This window comes from Carcharhinus amblyrhynchos, chromosome 20 (assembly GCF_965287045.1).
Source record: "Carcharhinus amblyrhynchos chromosome 20, sCarAmb.v2.hapA, whole genome shotgun sequence".
Lineage (NCBI taxonomy): Eukaryota > Metazoa > Chordata > Chondrichthyes > Carcharhiniformes > Carcharhinidae > Carcharhinus > Carcharhinus amblyrhynchos.
Genome location: NC_137343.1, coordinates 19,675,669 through 19,695,057, shown reverse-complemented (window position 1 = coordinate 19,695,057; position 19,389 = coordinate 19,675,669). Strand labels below are relative to the sequence as shown.

General features: G+C 44.0%; 1 protein-coding gene across 2 annotated transcripts in view; it reads right to left on the bottom strand.

Moving 5' to 3' along the window:
• ttc28 (tetratricopeptide repeat domain 28) overlaps window positions 1-19,389 on the bottom strand; it is a 723,607-nt gene that overhangs the window by 215,707 nt on the left and 488,511 nt on the right. For both annotated transcript variants that reach the window (XM_080208201.1, XM_080208202.1), the window contains one exon: window positions 17,437-17,944. In XM_080208201.1, the coding sequence (XP_080064327.1) occupies window positions 17,437-17,944 (508 nt within the window). The remainder of the gene's footprint in view (window positions 1-17,436; window positions 17,945-19,389) is intronic.

Genomic DNA, 19,389 nt, shown 5'->3' with positions numbered 1-19,389 from the left:
GGTTATTGGTGATCTGGTTAACTAGAAACTTGAAACTCTTGACCATTTCTACTTAATTTCCATTGATGTAGACAGGGATGTGTCCTCCACTACATTTCCTGAAGTCAGTGACTATCTCCTCCATTTTGCTGACATTGCGAGAGAAATTATTATCATTGCACCATTTCACCAGATTCTCTATGTCTATCCTGTACTCCATGCAGGAGCACAGCATTGTGGTCTCATTTGCCAAGTTGTGGGTTGGCATGTTTGTGTGGCCATTGCCTCGAATGTTTGGGTCTCCGGTGGAACAGAAGACATGTCAGTGGTACCTTGGCAAGACACTCTTGAGCTTGGCCTGATTGAAGTCCCCGGCCATAATGAATCTGATGCTCACACTAATACCAAAATCAAATGTAAAAGTTGTGGGCTAGGCTAACTTCATAAATTACTGGACAGCACGGTGGCACAGTGGTTTGCACTGCGGCCTCGTAGCATCAAGGTCCCAGGTTCAACTCCCGGCTTGGGTCACTGTCTGTGTGGACCCTGCACATTCTCCCCATGTCTGTTTGGGTATCCTCCAGGTGCTCGGGTTTCCTCCCACAGTCTGAAAGACGTACCGGTTAGGTGCATTGGGCAGGCTAAATTCTCCCTCAGTGTACCCAAACTAGCGTTGGTGCGCGGCGATTTTGGTATTTTCACAGTAACTTCATTGCAGTGTTAATGTAAGCCTTACTTGTGACTCATAAATAAACTTTACTTTTCTTTTTTTTTAACCTTGGAGTTTCTAATTTGTTCTGTAACAGCAAGCACAGACCCACTAAAGGGCCGTAGGTAATGCAGCAGTCCAGGGAGATGAAGCAGCTGCAGCAACAGCAAGACCAGAGCAGCTATGTTAGCAAGAGTGGGGAGGAAGTTCATTTGTGAGTGTGTGAATGAGAAGGAACCCTGAGACAGGCGCCAGAACTCTACCACTGTGCCTGCCACGGAATCAGAGCAGTCAAGGATCCGACAACAGAAATTTCCATTGACCTTGGGTGGAAATTTCCAGTCTCGCTCAAGCGAGACTATAAAATCCTGCTCAGGGAGTGAGCAAGACACACACCAATACACGCACCCACACAGGCTGCTCAGTACAAGGGCAGATAGACATACACCCTCCAGATGTTTGGCCAGAAAAATCCTATCTGGTTAAGTGGTAGTTTTCTGTCTGACCAATTTCGGACATAACACTGATTGAAAGATTTGGGTCGAGATGTAGAACATATGATCTGTGTCATTCCAAACCATAATCTTGAAAACCATTCTCTGCTATACATGTTTCCAGATTAAAACCATTCTCATCAGCAACAAAACAGATCTAAGTTTGCCCTGTTCATCTGCAAGTTATTTGAATCCAATCACTTCACTATAAGGACGGTTATAGCCCGCTGTAAGGGTGGTTATAGCCCACTGTAAGGGCAGTTATAGCCCACTGTAAGGGCAGTTGTAGCCCATTATAAGGGCAGTTATAGCCCACTGTAAGGGCAGTTATAGCCCACGTAAGGGCGGTTATAGCCCACGTAAGGGCGGTTATAGCCCACGTAAGGGTGGTTATAGCCCACATAAGGGTGGTTATAGCCCACGTAAGGGCGGTTATAGCCCGCTGTAAATGCAGTTATAGCCCATTATAAGGGCAGTTATAGCTCATTATAAGGGCAGTTATAGCCCGCTGTAAATGCAGTTATAGCCCATTATAAGGGCGGTTATAGCCCAATGTAAGGGCGGTTATAGACCACTGTAAGGGTGGTTATAGCCCACGTAAGGGTGGTTATAGCCCACAGTAAGGGTGGTTATAGCCCACTGTAAGGGCGGTTATAGCCCACTGTAAGGGCGGTTATAGCCCACTGTAAGGGCAGTTATAGACCGCTGTAAGGGCGGTTATAGCCCGCTGTAAATGCGGTTATAGCCCACTGTAAGGGCGGTTATAGCCCACTGTAAGGGCGGTTATAGCCCACTGTAAGGGCGGTTATAGCCCACTGTAAGGGCGGTTATAGCCCACTGTAAGGGCGGTTATAGCCCACTGTAAGGGCGGTTATAGCCCAATGTAAGGGCGGTTATAGCCCACTGTAAGGGCGGTTATAGCCCACTGTAAGGGCGGTTATAGCCCAATGTAAGGGCGGTTATAGCCCACAGTAAGGACGATTATAGCCCACTGTAAGGGCAGTTATAGCCCAATGTAAGGGCGGTTATAGCCCAATGTAAGGGCGGTTATAGCCCACAGTAAGGGTGGTTATAGCCCAATGTAAGGGTGGTTATAGCCCACAGTAAGGGTGGTTATAGCCCACTGTAAGGGCGGTTATAGCCCAATGTAAGGGTGGTTATAGCCCACTGTAAGGGCGGTTATAGCCCAATGTAAGGGCGGTTATATCCCACTGTAAGGACGGTTATAGCCCAATGTAAGGGCGGTTATAGCCCAATGTAAGGATGGTTATAGCCCACAGTAAGGGCAGTTATAGCCCAATGTAAGGGCGGTTATAGCCCACTGTAAGGGCGGTTATAGCCCAATGTAAGGGCGGTTATAGCCCACTGTAAGGGCGGTTATAGCCCAATGTAAGGGCGGTTATATCCCACTGTAAGGACGGTTATAGCCCAATGTAAGGGCGGTTATAGCCCAATGTAAGGATGGTTATAGCCCACAGTAAGGGCGGTTATAGCCCAACGTAAGGGCGGTTATAGCCCAATGTAAGGGCGGTTATAGCCCAATGTAAGGGCGGTTATAGCCCACAGTAAGGGTGGTTATAGCCCAATGTAAGGGTGGTTATAGCCCACAGTAAGGGTGGTTATAGCCCACTGTAAGGGCGGTTATAGCCCAATGTAAGGGTGGTTATAGCCCACTGTAAGGGTGGTTATAGCCCAATGTAAGGGCGGTTATATCCCACTGTAAGGGTGGTTATAGCCCACTGTAAGGGCGGTTATAGCCCACCGTAAGGGCAGTTATAGCCCACTGTAAGGGTGGTTATAGCCCACAGTAAAGACGGTTATAGCCCACAGTAAGGGCGGTTATAGCCCACAGCAAGGACAGTTATAGCCCAATGTAAGGGCGGTTATAGCCCAATGTAAGGGCGGTTGTAGCCCAATGTAAGGGCGGTCATAGCCGAATGTAAGGGCGGTTATAGCCCACAGTAAATGCAGTTATAGCCCACTGAAATACCTGATTCCCAACCACCATTCCCTTCCTTATAACATTTCTCCTTCTTCCTTTTACCTTGAACCTCACCTAATATTAACTGTTCTTGCATTTCTTGGCAGCGTCAGTGCTGAAATGTTTGTTCCTTCTCTTGTCACCGTGCTGAGCAACTGACCCGAATCACAGCTGCTTGGAGAATTGCTAAGTGGAGACAAGGAATTCCCTTTCCTTTGCACCGCAGAAAAGCTCATTTCTTGAGAGCAAAAGAGAAAAAGACAAATTACATCAGGTCTTAATCCCTGTTACACTGCCCAGACATTTCCTGTGGATCCCTTGAAGGCGTGGGGTTAGGTAGAGAAGTCATGCTCCGAGAAGGCACAGCTATGTAAATGAGGCATGAGGGCCCTCAATCAACTGAACCACATTATGTTATAATTATTACTTATATATGGCTCATGTGCAGTGGGTCAAAGAAATGACAGCCAGAAAGACTTGGAAAAATAAAGAGAGTGATGTGGTAATTAAGCCCCAATTTCAGTGTTTGAATTGGTTAATTCCCTGGGAAACTTTCCTCATCTATATTTCTCAATGATAACATTATTAATTCACATTTAGGCCAATGAGAAACAAAAGTGGGATTAAAATAGACTAAGGAGATTGAGGTTTCTAAAATGATGAAAAATTTAGAATCATTGAATACCTACAGTTCATTCGACCCATCGGGCCTGTGTCCACAACAATCCCACCCACACCCTATCCTGTAACTCTACGTATTTACCCTAACACTAAGGGATAGTTCAGCATGGCCAATCCACCTAACCTGCACATCTTTGGAGTGTGGAAGGAAACCCACACAGCCACAAGAAGAATGTTCAAACTCCACACTGTCCGTCACCCGAGGCCAAAATCGAACCCGGGTCCGTTGGCGTTGAGGCAGCATTACTAACCACTGTGCCACCATACCTTATAAGGAATAGCAATAGTGGCCAATGTGACAGGGCCAGTGAGTCACTGGGCTGGATTCTCCAGTCCCGCTGCAGTAAACAGAGATTTGGCTGAGCGCCAAATTCTCTGTTCCCACTGGAAGGGGCGGCAGGATATGAACAGCCGGGGAAGTCCAGCTGATTAAACCTCTGTCCACATCGGCAGGACTGGAAGATCCCACCGTCATGAATGACTGGAAAATTCCAGCCAATGGGTCACCACTTAAATTTGTCACCAAGAGAATGAGGAAAGGGAAGAGAAGACATTTATTTATGCCAATAATAGTTGTATAATAAGGTTTATTTATTATTCTTGTCACCAATAGGCTTACATTAACACTGCAATTGTTACTGTGAAAATCGCCTAGTTGTACAGACAGTGACCCAAGCCAGGTTTCGAACCCGGGTCCCTGGCATTGTGAGGCAGCAGTCCTAACCACACTGTGCCACCATGTTGCCCAATGGATCTTATTGCAACAAAGAGTGGCTGTGGTAGATCCCATTGGAAATATGTGAAACAGAGGAAGATACAGGGACTATGGATAGAGTGGTGCAGTCAGTGCAGGATTGCTTTAACAAAGAACCCAACAGCCAAATGTTCTTTTATGTTGTGTCTAACTCAACAAATTACAAGATTTTTGTGGACAAAACAGAACATAATTGAAATCCACCTGAGGATGGAAGGAAAGGAAAACTATCTTGGAGAAGAAATCAGCAGACACTGTTGTTAAAGGAGAGTTAGCACGCCTGCAAAAATGCATAGATTAGTCATATTTCATTTGACAACACGTGGGCACAATGGTTTGCACTGCTGCCTCACAGTGCCAGGGATTTGGGTTCTATTCTGACCTTGGGCAACTGTATGTGTGGAGTTTGTACATTCTCTCCATCTGTACATGAGTTTCCTCTGAGTGCTCTGGTTTCCTCCCACAGTCTAAAGATGTGCAGGTTAGATGGATTGGTCATGCTAATTTGCCCCTTAGTGTCAGGGGGATTAGCAGGGTAAATATGTGGTGTTACGGGGATAGGGTCTAGGTGGGATTGTTGTCAGTGCAGGATCGATGAGCCAAATGGCCTCCTTTTTTATTTATTCATGGGACATGGGTGTCGCTAGTTGGCTAGCATTTATTGCCCATCCCTGGCTGGCCTTGGAAGGCAGTTGAGAGTCAGCCACATTGCTGTAGCTCTGGAGTCCTGTGTAGGCCAGAACAGGTAATGACAGCAGATTTCCTTCCCTAAGGGACATTAATGAGTCCGATGGGTTTTTATAACAATTGACATGGTCACCATAGACTCTTAATTCCAGACATTTCTTAATTGAATTCAAATTCCACCATCTGCTGTGGCAGGATTTGAACCCAGAATAATAGCTGAGTTTCTGGATTAATAGACTAGCGATAATACCATGAGGCCATTACCTCCTGCTTTCTTCTGCACTGTGTGGATTCCATGAAATTTAAAATATGTTACAACCATTTAGCAAATCAAAAATGAACTGCCATAATGTTGCTAAATGATACATTAGCCCTGTTAATTGGCAAACAAGTGCCTGAGGTAATGCCTGTTTCTCAACTTTACCTCTCTTCCACCCAACTCTAACCTCCCCCCACATCTTCATCTGTCACAGTTTACCCTCTGATTTCAGCTTCTCTGCTGTTTGGCCATTCACACCCTCTATTCTGTCTATGGGCTGCCATGAGCAGCCTTTCCCCTGGTTTCTGTGGCTGTTACTCATCCTTCATTCCCTTACTCTACAGTATCAATATCTCCCACGTTCTATGCTTTTTAGCTTTGAATAAAGGTCATCTGGGCTTGAAATGTCAGCTCTTTTCTCCCCTTACAGATGCTGCCAGACCGGCTGAGATTTTCCAGCATTTTCTCTTTGGGTTTCAGATTCCAGCATCTGCGGTAATTTGCTTTTCAGCCTGAAGTAAGGCTCAATTCATCAGTTCAGTTGGGGAGTCCGCAAAGTGGAGGAGATAAATTACAGAGAGCCTGTTTCACCAATAAGACCAATTCGATCATTGTGAATTACAAAAGGGAATCTTTAAAAAGTGTCCTCTAAATGATGATGTGCTCTTCCAACCCAAAGAAGAGTCAAGGGGTTCAGGAGGCAATCATGCTGACTTAAGACTTACTTATGGTTGTAGACTTAATTCCTCTGGTCCCATGTGGAAGGTCAAATAAATCTCTCTAACTGGCATTCTTGCAGAAAATGAGGATACTGGCTAATTATCTAACACTGCTAAATATGGGTACAAGTACCAACTGTCTTGCAGTCATAAAAATGCCGAGCTGAAGAGGTTGTAGGTGTCAGCAGCCATGATTTGCTTGAGCAGTTTCAAAAAAGAATATGTTAACCAGGATGTAACTGGTATCTTGCCTGAAGTAAAACATAAGAGAGAGGTAATGAGAATATTTCAGAACTATTCAACGGAGTAGAAAAGGCAGATCTGCTCATTAGCAGCTCAGAAAGATTATTCACTAATTATCAGTGTAAACAGATTGACCTGACTTATGCAAGTGGACTCATTGCTTATCCACCCACAGCTAGCAATATATACCCCGTCACGCCTCTCTGTATGAAACAACAATGGAAGCAGTGGAAATGAGAATAGCCTTCGACAAGCACTGCAGTGACTGGAATTACACTGTCCTAAAACAGCCTTTACTCTCTTTGACCGGAATTCTGTGCGATTGGACGTACTGCTGCTGGGAGGTAAAGGTGGTGCTTCTGCTGGGCTTGCTGCTGTTGCCAAGGTGGAATGGGGCAGGATTCCCGTTGGTGTGGGATGATGCCAATGGGAATTCTGCCGCTGGCAAACACTGTGCCGCTTCCCGCTTGTGGGAAATGCGCAGCTGGGAGGTCAAAGAACCTCAGCCAATAGGTTAGATAGCTGTGCAATGGTTGGAAGAAGTTTGAGATGGTAACAATGCTTCCAGTTTATGGAATGATAGTCAGAGAAATAGCTGCAGTTGCAATTTTCATTTATTTCATATTCTTGATTTGATTTATTATTGTTACATGTATTAGCGTACAGTGAAAAGTATTGTTTCTTGCGTGCTATACAGACAAGGCATACTATACATAGAGAAGGAAAGGAGAGAGTGCAGAATATAGTGTTACAGTCATAGCTAGGGTATAGAGAGAGATCAACTTAATGTGTGTTTGTTCATTTATTAGTGTCACATATAGGCTTACATTAACAATGCAATGCAGTTACTGTGAAAACCCCCGCTCGTCACACTCCGGCACCTGTTAAGGTACACTGAGGGAGAATTTAGCATGGCTAATGCACATAACCAGCACGCCTTTTGGACTGTGGGAGAAAATCGGAGCACCCGGAGGAAACCTACGCCGAATTGGGGAGAACGTGCAAACTCCACAGAGACAGTGGCCCAAGCTGGGAATCGAATCCAGGTCCCTGCTGCTGTGAGGCAGCAGCGCTAACCACTGTGTCATCGTGTCGAGGTAGGTCCATTCAAAAGTCTGATGGCAGCAGGGAAGAAGCTGTTCTTGATTAAATTAAAGCATTGAGAGAGAGTTTAAAAGAGTTAGAATGAAGTTTTTGAAGCATAGAACGAGGGTAAAAGATAGAATTAGAAGGTGTGCAGCTTGGGAGAAGTTGCCTCGCTCCAGCGCCATCTTGGAAGAGATTGAATGTGTTGGCAACAGTGTGCCTGGTTTATGGAATGATAGTCAAAGAAGGAGCAGTGGCGACATTTCATTTTCATCATACTGAAAGCAAGTTATCTTTGACCTTGTTTTAAGTAATAACAACACCGCCTCAAGGGGTAGCCAGTACTGTATTCTTCAATATATTAACCAATCAACTGAAGAAGGTATCAACCAAGTTTGAAACATTTTTGATAAGATTAGTGGGCTTCAGAATAATTTTTGATAAGATTAGTGGGAGTCTCATAAGATACGGTTTATAAATAAAGAAAAACACTGGTGGTATAAATCCGAAAGGACAAAATGTTGCCACTATGGTGTTTGCAATCATACAGATTTACCACAAAACGCAGTATCCTTCCTGAGCATTAACTGAGCAGCATGGCACTTGCCTCTGTAAAGGCACACCTTTACAGACTTCATCCATGAGCACAAAAAGGTATTTGTTAATAAGAAATTGTTCAGCTGCCCGAGTCGCTACGTGTCCCTTGCCTAAGAGGGCTCCATTGTCTGGGGTCATTACCCACTCTGAGACCCAACTGGTCACCCAAGCCAGGTGTCCCTTTTCTACTGTGTTGTCCCCTAAAAGGGACAATTGCCACAGCCTCCTGGCATGAAACACGCCAGATAAGTGAGTTTGTTTACCTCCCCATTGGGCAGTGCCATGTGTCAAGAAGTGTCTGCTGTGTGGCATTAGTGCCATTTGCAGGGTCATCTCAGATTTGCTGGTAGCAAGCGGTTTAGAATGTCTCTCAGACATAAACCTGACGATGATGTTGTAATATTTTAATATCAGATTTACACCTCGATGTGCATTTGAAACGCATACTCACAGGAGTAAGATTGAGCAGAGTGAACAAAGTTACCATCAATTAATGTTCTACATAAATTACTAACCCTAAAAAAGACAAAACAGACCCCACTGAATTACACAAAGATTATATTTCTCTAAGGAAGATAACTGACACATCTTCCCCATACCACAACACTAGGATTTTGTAAATCACCCTCAATCATCCCCTACACCTTAAGATAAAAGCAAAACTGTGTGACATCCAGGCCAAATATTCTCCCAAGTGAAATTTTCTTCCACGGTAACTTAACACACCGGAAAATAGTCCATTCACATCACAGAAGCTGAACAGAAACAGCTCATTCCATCGTTGCCTGCTGGAGCCAGTCACATCTCTTTTGGTTCACTGCCACTGTTTGCCCATAAATTCTCAGTTCCAGCTGCATGCACACTTGTAAATTATACATTGTGTCCTCGGGGGTTTTTGCACAGCGCCGTACAGTTACTTTATTACTTCCATTGTAATATTAAAAGAATTGACATCTGTGAGGTTCCATTTCTTCCTTCCATGCTGTTTTAATTTTCGTTCTACACCTGGCAGCATACATCGAGTGAATGCTAAAAATGGGGCGGAAGTGTGAAATGGAATTCACTTGAATTCTGACCTTCAACAAACAACGATATCGAGGAAGGAGCATTTCAGTTATACAGATATTCTTTTTCCTGGGCACCACACATTTGGACACCTCGTCCTAATGACCTGAACGATGTCAGGACCCATTAGCATAACATCATGAAACAAGCTGGCACTATTGCTTTTATTAAACATGTACACATCAGTCTTCCGTAAAGCACAAGTAGTCACATTATAACTGTTAACAATGCAGTGCACTTTTATAAATCTAGTTGGTGTTAGTTGCCACCTCTTGGTGCAATGCAGTCACAGGTATCTGCCCACACCTTGTTTTAGACAGATGTTGACAGGCAGATGTGTCAGTGCCCAGGGAAAAAAAAATGTTTGGTGGCATCTTGGCAGTTGTGGGGAATCAGGGAACGCTGGTTCTTGATTACCCTGGCATGTGCTCTTTCTTTTAGTACCACATTAAACATCGCGTGCTGTGCTGGCATGTTTCTGAAGAACTGTGCAGGGAAAGAAAAAAACACTCGTCAGCATTCAGAAACCTTCGTGGCGCTCCTGGGGCCTGCTGTTGCTGCTTTGAGAGAGTTAATCCGTGCCTGTAGATGTGTGTGCGCTGACTGGAGGGCACAGAGCATTCAGTCCAAATCATCTGACAACCCACCGCCCTACCCCCACCCCCCTGAGTTCGCTTCCACATATTACACTGAACTTGAATTCAAATTAAATATCACTGAGATTGTGCCACAGAAAATGCAGAGGCAACGATTACATTATCTGCACCTCACATTCTACTTTTACAACAGTAATTACTGGTACATCTCCCACGGCATCGTCACAATATGTCAGAATAAGCACTTTCACATAAAACCTCTGCAAACCTAATGCACCCGTTAAATTTTACTTTGCAGCTCAGATATTTGTCACACTTTAAGTATCTTTAACGCATTGTGACACTCCACATACTTTTGTTCAATGTGTGCCTAAATCAATCTTGGTACTGCAGACGGTGACAAAAAGAAAGCCACTCTACCTGTCCCTGATATGTTTATGTTGCTGTTTCTCTGCTGCACTCTCATTCATTTCAATCTCTTTCTTTTATTGTTGCTTTCTCCCCCATACATCTTTGACTTCTTTCTCTAAGCTTCCCTGTTGCTCTTGCATCCTTTTACATTTCTTTCCTTTGGGGTGGGAGCTAATAGGCAGCACGGAGTGATATGGTGGGGGCGCCAGGTATGATGCAGGCTGCCTTTTGGGGCGGGAGTTACACAGAAAATTGGATCCATTTTCTCCCCTTGTCACTACTGCACCCACTACCCTCACTCCCATCGCATCTCCTAACTTCTCCCTTCCCCAGAGCTCATCCACTTTCTTACCAGCCTCTCATTTGCAACACCCAGTCCACATCATATTCTCTGAACTACTTCCCACATTGCCCTTTGTATTCTTCTCCATCTTGGTCAGCTGTCAGTCAACCTCACTGTTGACCCTTCGTCTATCCCACCAGCCCTGCCCACTCTCACTCACTTCACTTCCCCCTCTGTACCCAGAATGGATGCAAGAAATCTTCTCGCCTGCAACTGATTTCCTTCCATCCTCACTGCTCTCCCTCAACGAACCCTTGCTTGCTTTCAAAATCCAAGGAAAGTAACCAAATTAGAATGTGGACAAAATGGCCTACTTGCCTCTCTCTAAATTATGCTTCTGTAGTTCTTCCTTCCTGCACAAACGAGCCATTACAAGCACCCATATCTCTATGCGTTCTCTCTTTTCATAAGAAGGGAGCAAACAACTCGTGAACAGGATCCAGATGTCGACAGTGACCTGCAACAGGATTCCGAAAGCACGGGGCAGGGGCATTCGCATCGGGAGAGCTGGTGCTTTGCCTGTGTGCTGACTGGAGGGCACAGAGCATTCAGTCAGGATGGTGAGTGGCTTGAATGAGAACTTGCAGGTGATGGCGTTGCCATGTGTCCGCTGACCCTGTCCTTCTAGGTGGTAGAGGTTATGGGTTTGGGAGGTGCTGCCAATGGAACCTTTGCAAGCCACTGCAGTGCATCTTATAGATGGCGCACATTGCTGCCACTGTGTGATGTTAGCGGAGGGAGTGGAATTTAATGTTGGTGGAGGGATGCCAATGAAGCAACTCCAGAATGGAGTTGAGCTTCTGGAGTGTTGTTGGAATTGTATTCATCCAAACATCACACTCCTGATGTGTGACTTGTAGATAGTGGACAGGCTTTGGGTTGCAAATTCTAATTAGTCTAATTTTTCCGACACGCATTAACAACCTCTCACCTGCTCTTGTAGCCACAGTGTTGCCTCAGCACACATAGGTTTTGCTACATTAAAAGTGCTAAATAAATAGAAGTTGTTGCTGGTAAAAGAAAAGATGCTACTTATTCCAATCTTTTATGATGTGTCCGTTTTGCTATGAACCCATATTCCACACAGATGAACCTTCAAATCAATATCTGGTTTCCATTTCTCATGCAAAGATTTACTTACTTACACCAGTGAAAAAAAGTATTCACTTTCAAAGGGTAAAGAAATGTCTTATTGATTTCCAAAGAAACAGTCCAAAGACATTCCCCTCACTGATTTTCAAACACTTTCACCAGAAACGTTCATTTCCCTTTCTCCCTCTCGACATTGTGAGTGACACTATTGGGAGATGAACTAATTACTCAAAAGAATCTCAGATACCATGGCTGATTTCCAATAATATATTCTCATTTCAAGATTTACTTTGTGTTTGCAAACATTTGACTCGGTTGTCATATCGTGTGTGTGATGTGCTGACTTGCTAATGGTTTTGCTATGTAAGACTCAATCCTTTTGATACAATAATAATGATCAATGTGCAGTCTACTGACTATTAACTATGCTAGTTCAAAAGGTTATTAAGACCCCACAGTATTAACTATTACTGTATTGAAGTCCCCTTTCTTCCCTCCAATCCCACCAGAGAAATTGAGTAACTGGCTGTGCATCAAATGATAATTTACACTATCTCGCTATTTGCATAATAGTTGCTACATCCACCTACATAACAACAGTCAATGAACATCAAAAGAAATTAAATGCATGTGAAGTGGTCTGAGGTACTTCAGTGTGATTGAATAATTTTTAAAATATATGGGCGAGGGAAAGGGGTTTGAATCAGAGGTAGTCAGGGTCGGGGGGTTGTGTCTCGTTCATGCTGGTGTGGTCTTGGTCAGGTCATCATGGGGGTTGGGTCAGGGGGATATCGGGAGAGTGGATCAGGTGTGATCAGGTCGAGAGTGTGGTGGGGAGGGGGGGTGAGCATGTCAGGATAGTGGCCAACGCAAGTGGGAAATACTGTTGGGTGTTTGGTTGTGTGTGTGTGGGGAGGGTGGAATGAGGAATCTGGTGTAGTGCTTTTCAAGTCAAGGCTCACTCACGGGAGGGATTTTCCAGTCATGCTCGCCTCAAGAACAGAAAATCTGACCCGAGGTTAACAGTTCCTGTCCCACCCAGCTACGCCTCCCACAGTCGGCGGGATGGGAAAATTTCACCCTGGGTGCTTAAAATAGTTACTCTGAAAGAGTTAGAAAAGAAGCACCCCTAACTTCAGAGTAACTGAGAGGGTGAAATGACAGAACTGTCCAAAGTTACCGATTTATATCGTTTCGTCAGATGGTTCTCAGCCCAGCGCAATTGTTCAGGGGAAGTTAGACTTACTGGATAATTGCCAGGTAAACACTGGGGTAGGAATTTCCAAGAGGGATTCCCCAGTTCATTCTTCCAATATCCCTGACAAAATGTGACACTGGCTAGCCAGAAAGTTATAGCCAATAATATCATAAGTGCATGCTTTGATATTAAGTGTTGTTGGGGACCTTCTTTATCAGGAAAAAAAGTAGTGGATTTTTATCCACTCTCATCATCAGTGAACGCTTCAAAATGAAGGATCATGAGGTCCTTTTCCCTTCAGCAGGAGAATATTTTCACACAATTGTTTGGTGCGACAGAATTTGAACGTTGCTGAAAAGAGAAACTTTTTTCTCATTCGTTCGTGGAACATGGGCATCATTGAGCGGCCAGCATTTATTGCCCATCCCCAGTTGCCCTTGAATTCTGCAGCTTGCTAGGCCATGTCAGAAGGTGGCTGAAAGTCATTGCTGTAGATAGACGAGGTAAGGATGGCAGATTTCCTTCCCTGAAGGACATTAATGAACCAGATGGGTTTTTCCAACAACTGACAACAGTAGATTCTTAATTCCAGATTTTTAAAAATTTAATTCAAATTCCACCATCTGTTGTGGCAGATTCGAACCCGGATCCCCAGAACATTAGCTGAGTTTCTGGATTAACAGTCCAGCAATAAAACCACCAGGCCGTTACAATGCTTTTCATCCCGAGCTCATCAGGACTAATGCAAGGATTCCAAACAATCACAACAAAACTCACTATCTGATTCCTTTATACTTGCTCGAGTCTACACACATTTAAATACAGAAATTTACTCGCTGCAAACAAGGAGAATATGTTCAAGTCTGTGGGGATGATTTTGAGCCCGGGGATTGCCGACACTTTTTTTGAAATTTATTATGATTGTCACAGGTAGACTCACATTAACACGGCAATGATGTTGCCGTGAAAATGTCAGAGTTGCCACACTCTGGCACCTGTTCAGGTACACTGAGGGAGAATTTAGCATGGCCAGCGCACCTACCCAGAACATCTTTCGGCCTGTGGGAGGAAATCGGAGCACCCAGAGGAAATACATGCAGACATGGGGAGAATGCGCAGACTCTGCACAATGACCCAAGCCGGGAATAGAACCCAGGTCCCTAGCGCTGTGAGGCAACAGTGCTAACCACTGTGCCACATGGGTGGAAAATCCAGAGATTCAGTACTGATTGGGGTGCCCTTTAAAGATGGCACCCCGATCTCTGTGGCACTCTGCGTAAATCCCACTCGCTCATTTTTTTCTTTTACTCAGGGAGACTCAAGATCTTGAGTGAAAACTGGTCTGTGCAGCTGGAAAGCTATACATTGCTTTTCAGTCTGAATCTGACACTTTAAAAAACTATGAGATAATTCTGCTCTCTGTGTTTTGTGAATTACCTGGAACATCTCTCTATGGCACCACCTCAGCCCATCAAAGTTGACTTGCCAACCAATCAGTATCTACCTTCTCCTGTGATCTAAAGTGCTGTGGTTATTTGAAATTTGGCATTCTTATATTTGTCCTGATGAACGCAAGACTGATTTCTGCCTCTATGCAGCGCACTTACCTGCTGGATCAATGGGAAAAGGAGATACACATGCACTGCTGTTCCTTGCAGTTTAAAAGACTTAAGGATTTCCTTCAAATAACAATTAATTTCTTCAATATTGATACACTGATTTTTGAAAAAATTCATTCTTAGTTTGCAAGTTTCACTGGACTCTTTCATCACACAGGGTTCCTACTACATAGAAATTAAAACGTTTAGCTGAATAATCGCAGATTTTGAAATCCTATTGTGTAAAATATCTATCATACGGGAAGCAGGTACACAAAATCGATCTGATATTATTTTCAGTAGAGTGAGACCCATTATACATATACTTCAAACCACTAATATCAAAATATTCAACATTACAATGCCTTGTGGTACGATCCCTGTGTAATATACTCTTTGGATTAGCTTGTAAAGTCAATATGCATACTCTATGTACCAAATAAACTACTGAGCCCGACATAAAACCACTCAAAAAAAAAGCAAGAATGAAATTGGGAAAATATTTTAAGAGGAAGAATAAAGTACCCACAGGGAAAGCACAGGAAGTCAGACTGACAAGCCCATTTCTTCAGCTATCTGGTTGAAGTCAGGCTACCTTCATTGCAATTGTTCACAATATTCCACCAGAGAGTTGCACTGGTCTCTCTACTATTCCTTCATGTCAAGTTAAAAATTGGCAATACAAATGAGTCCCCTTTTCCTCTGGTTCTGACATTGAAAGAACCATTATGGGTGTGCAGCCATAGTGTGAGTGGTACCTGGGTTCTGTGCTTAAGGAAAGACCTTCAATTTCACACAGAAGGTACAGACACAGACAAGGTAATGAATTGTTCTATGTGAGCACCTTATTTCCTCGAAGTACAATTTTGACCTGGTGTAGTAAATTCAAGCATTGAAAATACTTACTGATGTAACAATCGGAGAAATACCTGAGAGCAAACACCTTGTTGTATCCATTACATCACATACATTTCTTTGCAAGCTTTAAAAACAGATATCAACTTTGGCTCATTGGTACCATTTGCCTTTGAGTTAGTATATCACAGGGTTCAATGCCCCATTATAGAAACTATGGGGGGAATTATCCCGTCCCACCAGCCATGGGAATCGTAGGGGTGGGGGGTGGGGGCGGTGCAGCGGGGGGAGGTGGGTGGGTGGGTGGTGGTGACCATGCAAAGGTCCATTGGGATTTGCCAGTTTTGGGGCGAGCGCAGCTGGAGAATCCCACCCTATATGTAAGCCTGGTTATAACTGATAATACCAAAGATTTGATACACTATCAGATGGTCTTAATGCTTGTCCTCCTCCCAGCCAAATGTAAAGGATCCAATGTCCAAAAAATCCCATTCAAGGGAGAACATGTGGAATTATCCTGATGTCTTGGCCAACATTTTAACCTCAATTGGCATCGCACAGCTGTTTATTTACTTTTATTGCTATTTGTGGGATCTTACTGCATGCAAATGCCCATATTTGTCTATGGCACAACACTGACTACATCTCAAAAGTAATTTGTTTGCTGAAGTGTTTTGGAAAATCCTGAAGACAGACATGTGACTCAGTTGTATGTGGCTTGTTACCAGCCACACTGATGAATGGAACTTTTTAAGCTCGACCGGTATTGTGGCACAGTGGTTAACACCGCAGCCTCAGGTTTGATTCTGACGCTGGATTACTGTCTGCATGGAGTTTGCACGTTCTTCCCGTGTCTTTCCTCCGGTGCTCTGGTTTCCTCCCACGCTCCAAAGATATGCAGGTTAGGTGGATCGGCAATGCTGAATTTTTCCTTGGTGTTCAAAGATATATAGGTTTGGGGGATTACCTGGAGAACTGTGTGGGATTAAGGGGATAGGGGAGGGCGTGAGTGGGATGCCCCTTTGAAGTTTCAATGCAGTCTCAATGGGCTGGACTGTAGGGAGTTTATGGTTCTACGGTACCATGAATAACAAGATTCAGCATCGAAATTCTCATTCATAGAATCCCTACAGTGCAGAATCCCACCCAGGCCCTATCCTCGTAACCCTACGTGTGTACCTGCTAGTCCTTCTGACAACAAGGGGCAATTTAGCATGGCCAATCCACCAAACCTGAACATCTTTGGAATGTGGGAGGAAACCAGAACACCCGGAGGAAACCCACACAGACACGGGGAGAACATGCAAACTCCACGCAGGCAGTCACAAGAGGCCGGAATCGAACCCGGGTCCCTGGTGCTGTGAGGCAGCAGTGCTAACCATTGTGCCACCTTCATTCCTCCTCTAAGTCACAATGGAGGAATGTGTTGTCGAATGTGTTGATGGAAGCACATGAGGCCTCCTTAAGTTCAAATTCAGGAACTTCTATATTTAAAAACTGCCTAAATTCTTATCGAATAAACCAAACATGGAAAATGATCACACTAGAAAAATACTGTAAGTGTAGCAAACTCAGAACAAAGCCTGCTACATCTCTCTGACAAGGCCGAGTTGTAGTTAAAACCTTATCACTAGCAAACCAAGAGGGCCACAGGTTTATTTCCAGTAAGATTTTATCTCAGTAAAATGTCCTACTTATTTAATGGACCTTGAGTCAGAATCAAGGAGAAAGATGTTTAAAACACAAGGAAGGCTGGAATATTATTATCGTTCATGCCAACGGGATTTTCCCATCCTGCTGCAGTGAATGGAGATTTGGCTAGCTGCCAAATTCTCTGACCTCGCTGAAGAGGCAGCACGGCATGAACGTCAGGTATGATCATACTCAAGGTTTGCAGTAAGAGAACTTGTTATGAAGAAGTCTGACTGCAAGTGCTTTGATTTATAGAAGTCCACACACCACAGTAAAACCTCACTAGAAATCTGGGCTGTGTGCTCTGCTAATCCTCAGAGCTACAGTCTGGATGTTGGCAATGTGTAACATATATATTGAGTGATACCTAAAAGTTCTGAAAAAGATTCTGTCTTACCGAGATTGGAGGAGGCTCGTCCCTCTGCTGCACGATCCTTCAGGTTCTCAGCGATATTCAACTGTTGCTCGTGGTACTGCTTTGCTCTCTCTAAATCCTGCATGCACCGTGCTGCATGACCCAGCCCTGCGTACGCTCTCATCTCAATCGCCTTCTCGTCCAGCTCCTGTGCCAGTTCCAGCACGTGGTTGTGGTAGGACATTGCTTTGTCAAAGTTCCTCCTGTAGTGATAGGCACTGCCAAGGTTACTATAGGCCCGTGCTTCCTCTCGCTTGTTCCCCAGTTCCTTAGCTATTCTCAGGTGCTGCTCGTGGCACTGCACTGCATTCTCAAAGTCGCCCATTGCTATATAAACAGCTCCCATATTGCCGAGTTCTCTGGCTTCCGAGAGTTCGTCTTTGGATTGTTTAGCTAGAAGGACACACTGTTTGTGACTGGCCAGTGCATTGGGGTAGTCTCCGATGGCTGTGTAGACATGACCTAGACTGCTCAATGCTGAAGAGGCTGCCTGAAATGTAGAAAAAAAATTATTTTATAAAAGCTTATGCGTATTCTCAGCAACCGATACATTATTTTTCATTTATTAGTGGCACAAGTAGCTTATATTAACACTGCAATAAAATTACTGTGAAAATCCTGTAGTCGCTACACTCCAGTGCCTATTCGGGTACACTGAGGGTGAATTTCGCACGGCCAATGTGCCTAACCAGCATGTCTTTCAGACTGTGGAAGGAAACCGGAGCACCCGGAGGAAACCCATGCAGATACGGGAAGGACGTGCAGACTCCGCGCAGACAAGGACCCAAGCTATGAATCAAACCCGGGTCCCTGGCGCTGCAAGAGAGCAGTGCGAACCACTGTGCCACATATTAGGAAGCACAAAATGGTAATGCAAAAATGTTTTTAGTAAAACAATCCTATAAAATTTCTCAATTTCTTGCTGCAGGGTTCAAAACTAATTGAAAGAGGAAGTCCAGGGTACATCTATATAAGTTCTAAGTTCATACTTCACAACGCATTCCAAATATTTAAATATACTTTTAAACCCAAGCAAGTGTATATTTTTAAATTTTTTAAAATATACACTTGCTTGGGTTTTGTTGACAGATTGTGGAATGCGCCAAAGTTAGGAAGCAAAAGCATGCTTTTACTTATATATGAAACCTTTTCAAACCAAGAACAACATACCCAAGAGCAGAACGTTTGAATATTTTGACTTCACAGATTCTTTAGCTGTACAGCAAGAAACTTCGTGTCCCACGCATAAAAGTTAAATAAACATTTCCCTTTAATCATGTCCATCTCCAGGTACAGGTATTGACATATCTGATTCAAATTTAATTCGTTTACCAATGAATCAACTGTGCAGATTACAACCCTTTCCAAATCTCCGTTCAGATGTAACAAACCAGGAAATAAGAAATGTGAGTCCAAATCTAGCTACAGGGACATCATGGGTCAGGTTTGAAGGATAAAATGGCCTGTACACAGCAGTTTAGGCACCACTGCCTATGTGTTTTGCAGTTAAACCCAAGCGTCCATGAATTCAACAGTCTGGAGCTGTGTGAATATCCCAGGTTATAATCAGTGTCTATAAAATTTGTATTTCATATTTGCCCTCTTTTCTTAAAAGACAAAGAGTAGGATTGTCCAGCTGCACTCATCCCAAGACCAGAAAATCCCACCCAAGGTCAACAGACCTTTGCATAGTGCTGTCTCGCCCACTATGATTCCCGTGGTGGGCAAGGCGGGAAAATTCTGCTCAAAATCTTTTTAAGTACATTAATTAATCTGTCGCATTCCAACCAAAATATTTTCTGCAATGGCAGAATTGTTTTACTTGGTGTTGACTATCAGGCTGCAAAGTGGCACAGTAGTTAGCACTGTTGCCTCATAGCACCAGGGACCCGGGTTCAATTCCAGCCTCAGATCACTATCTGTGTGGAGTTTGCA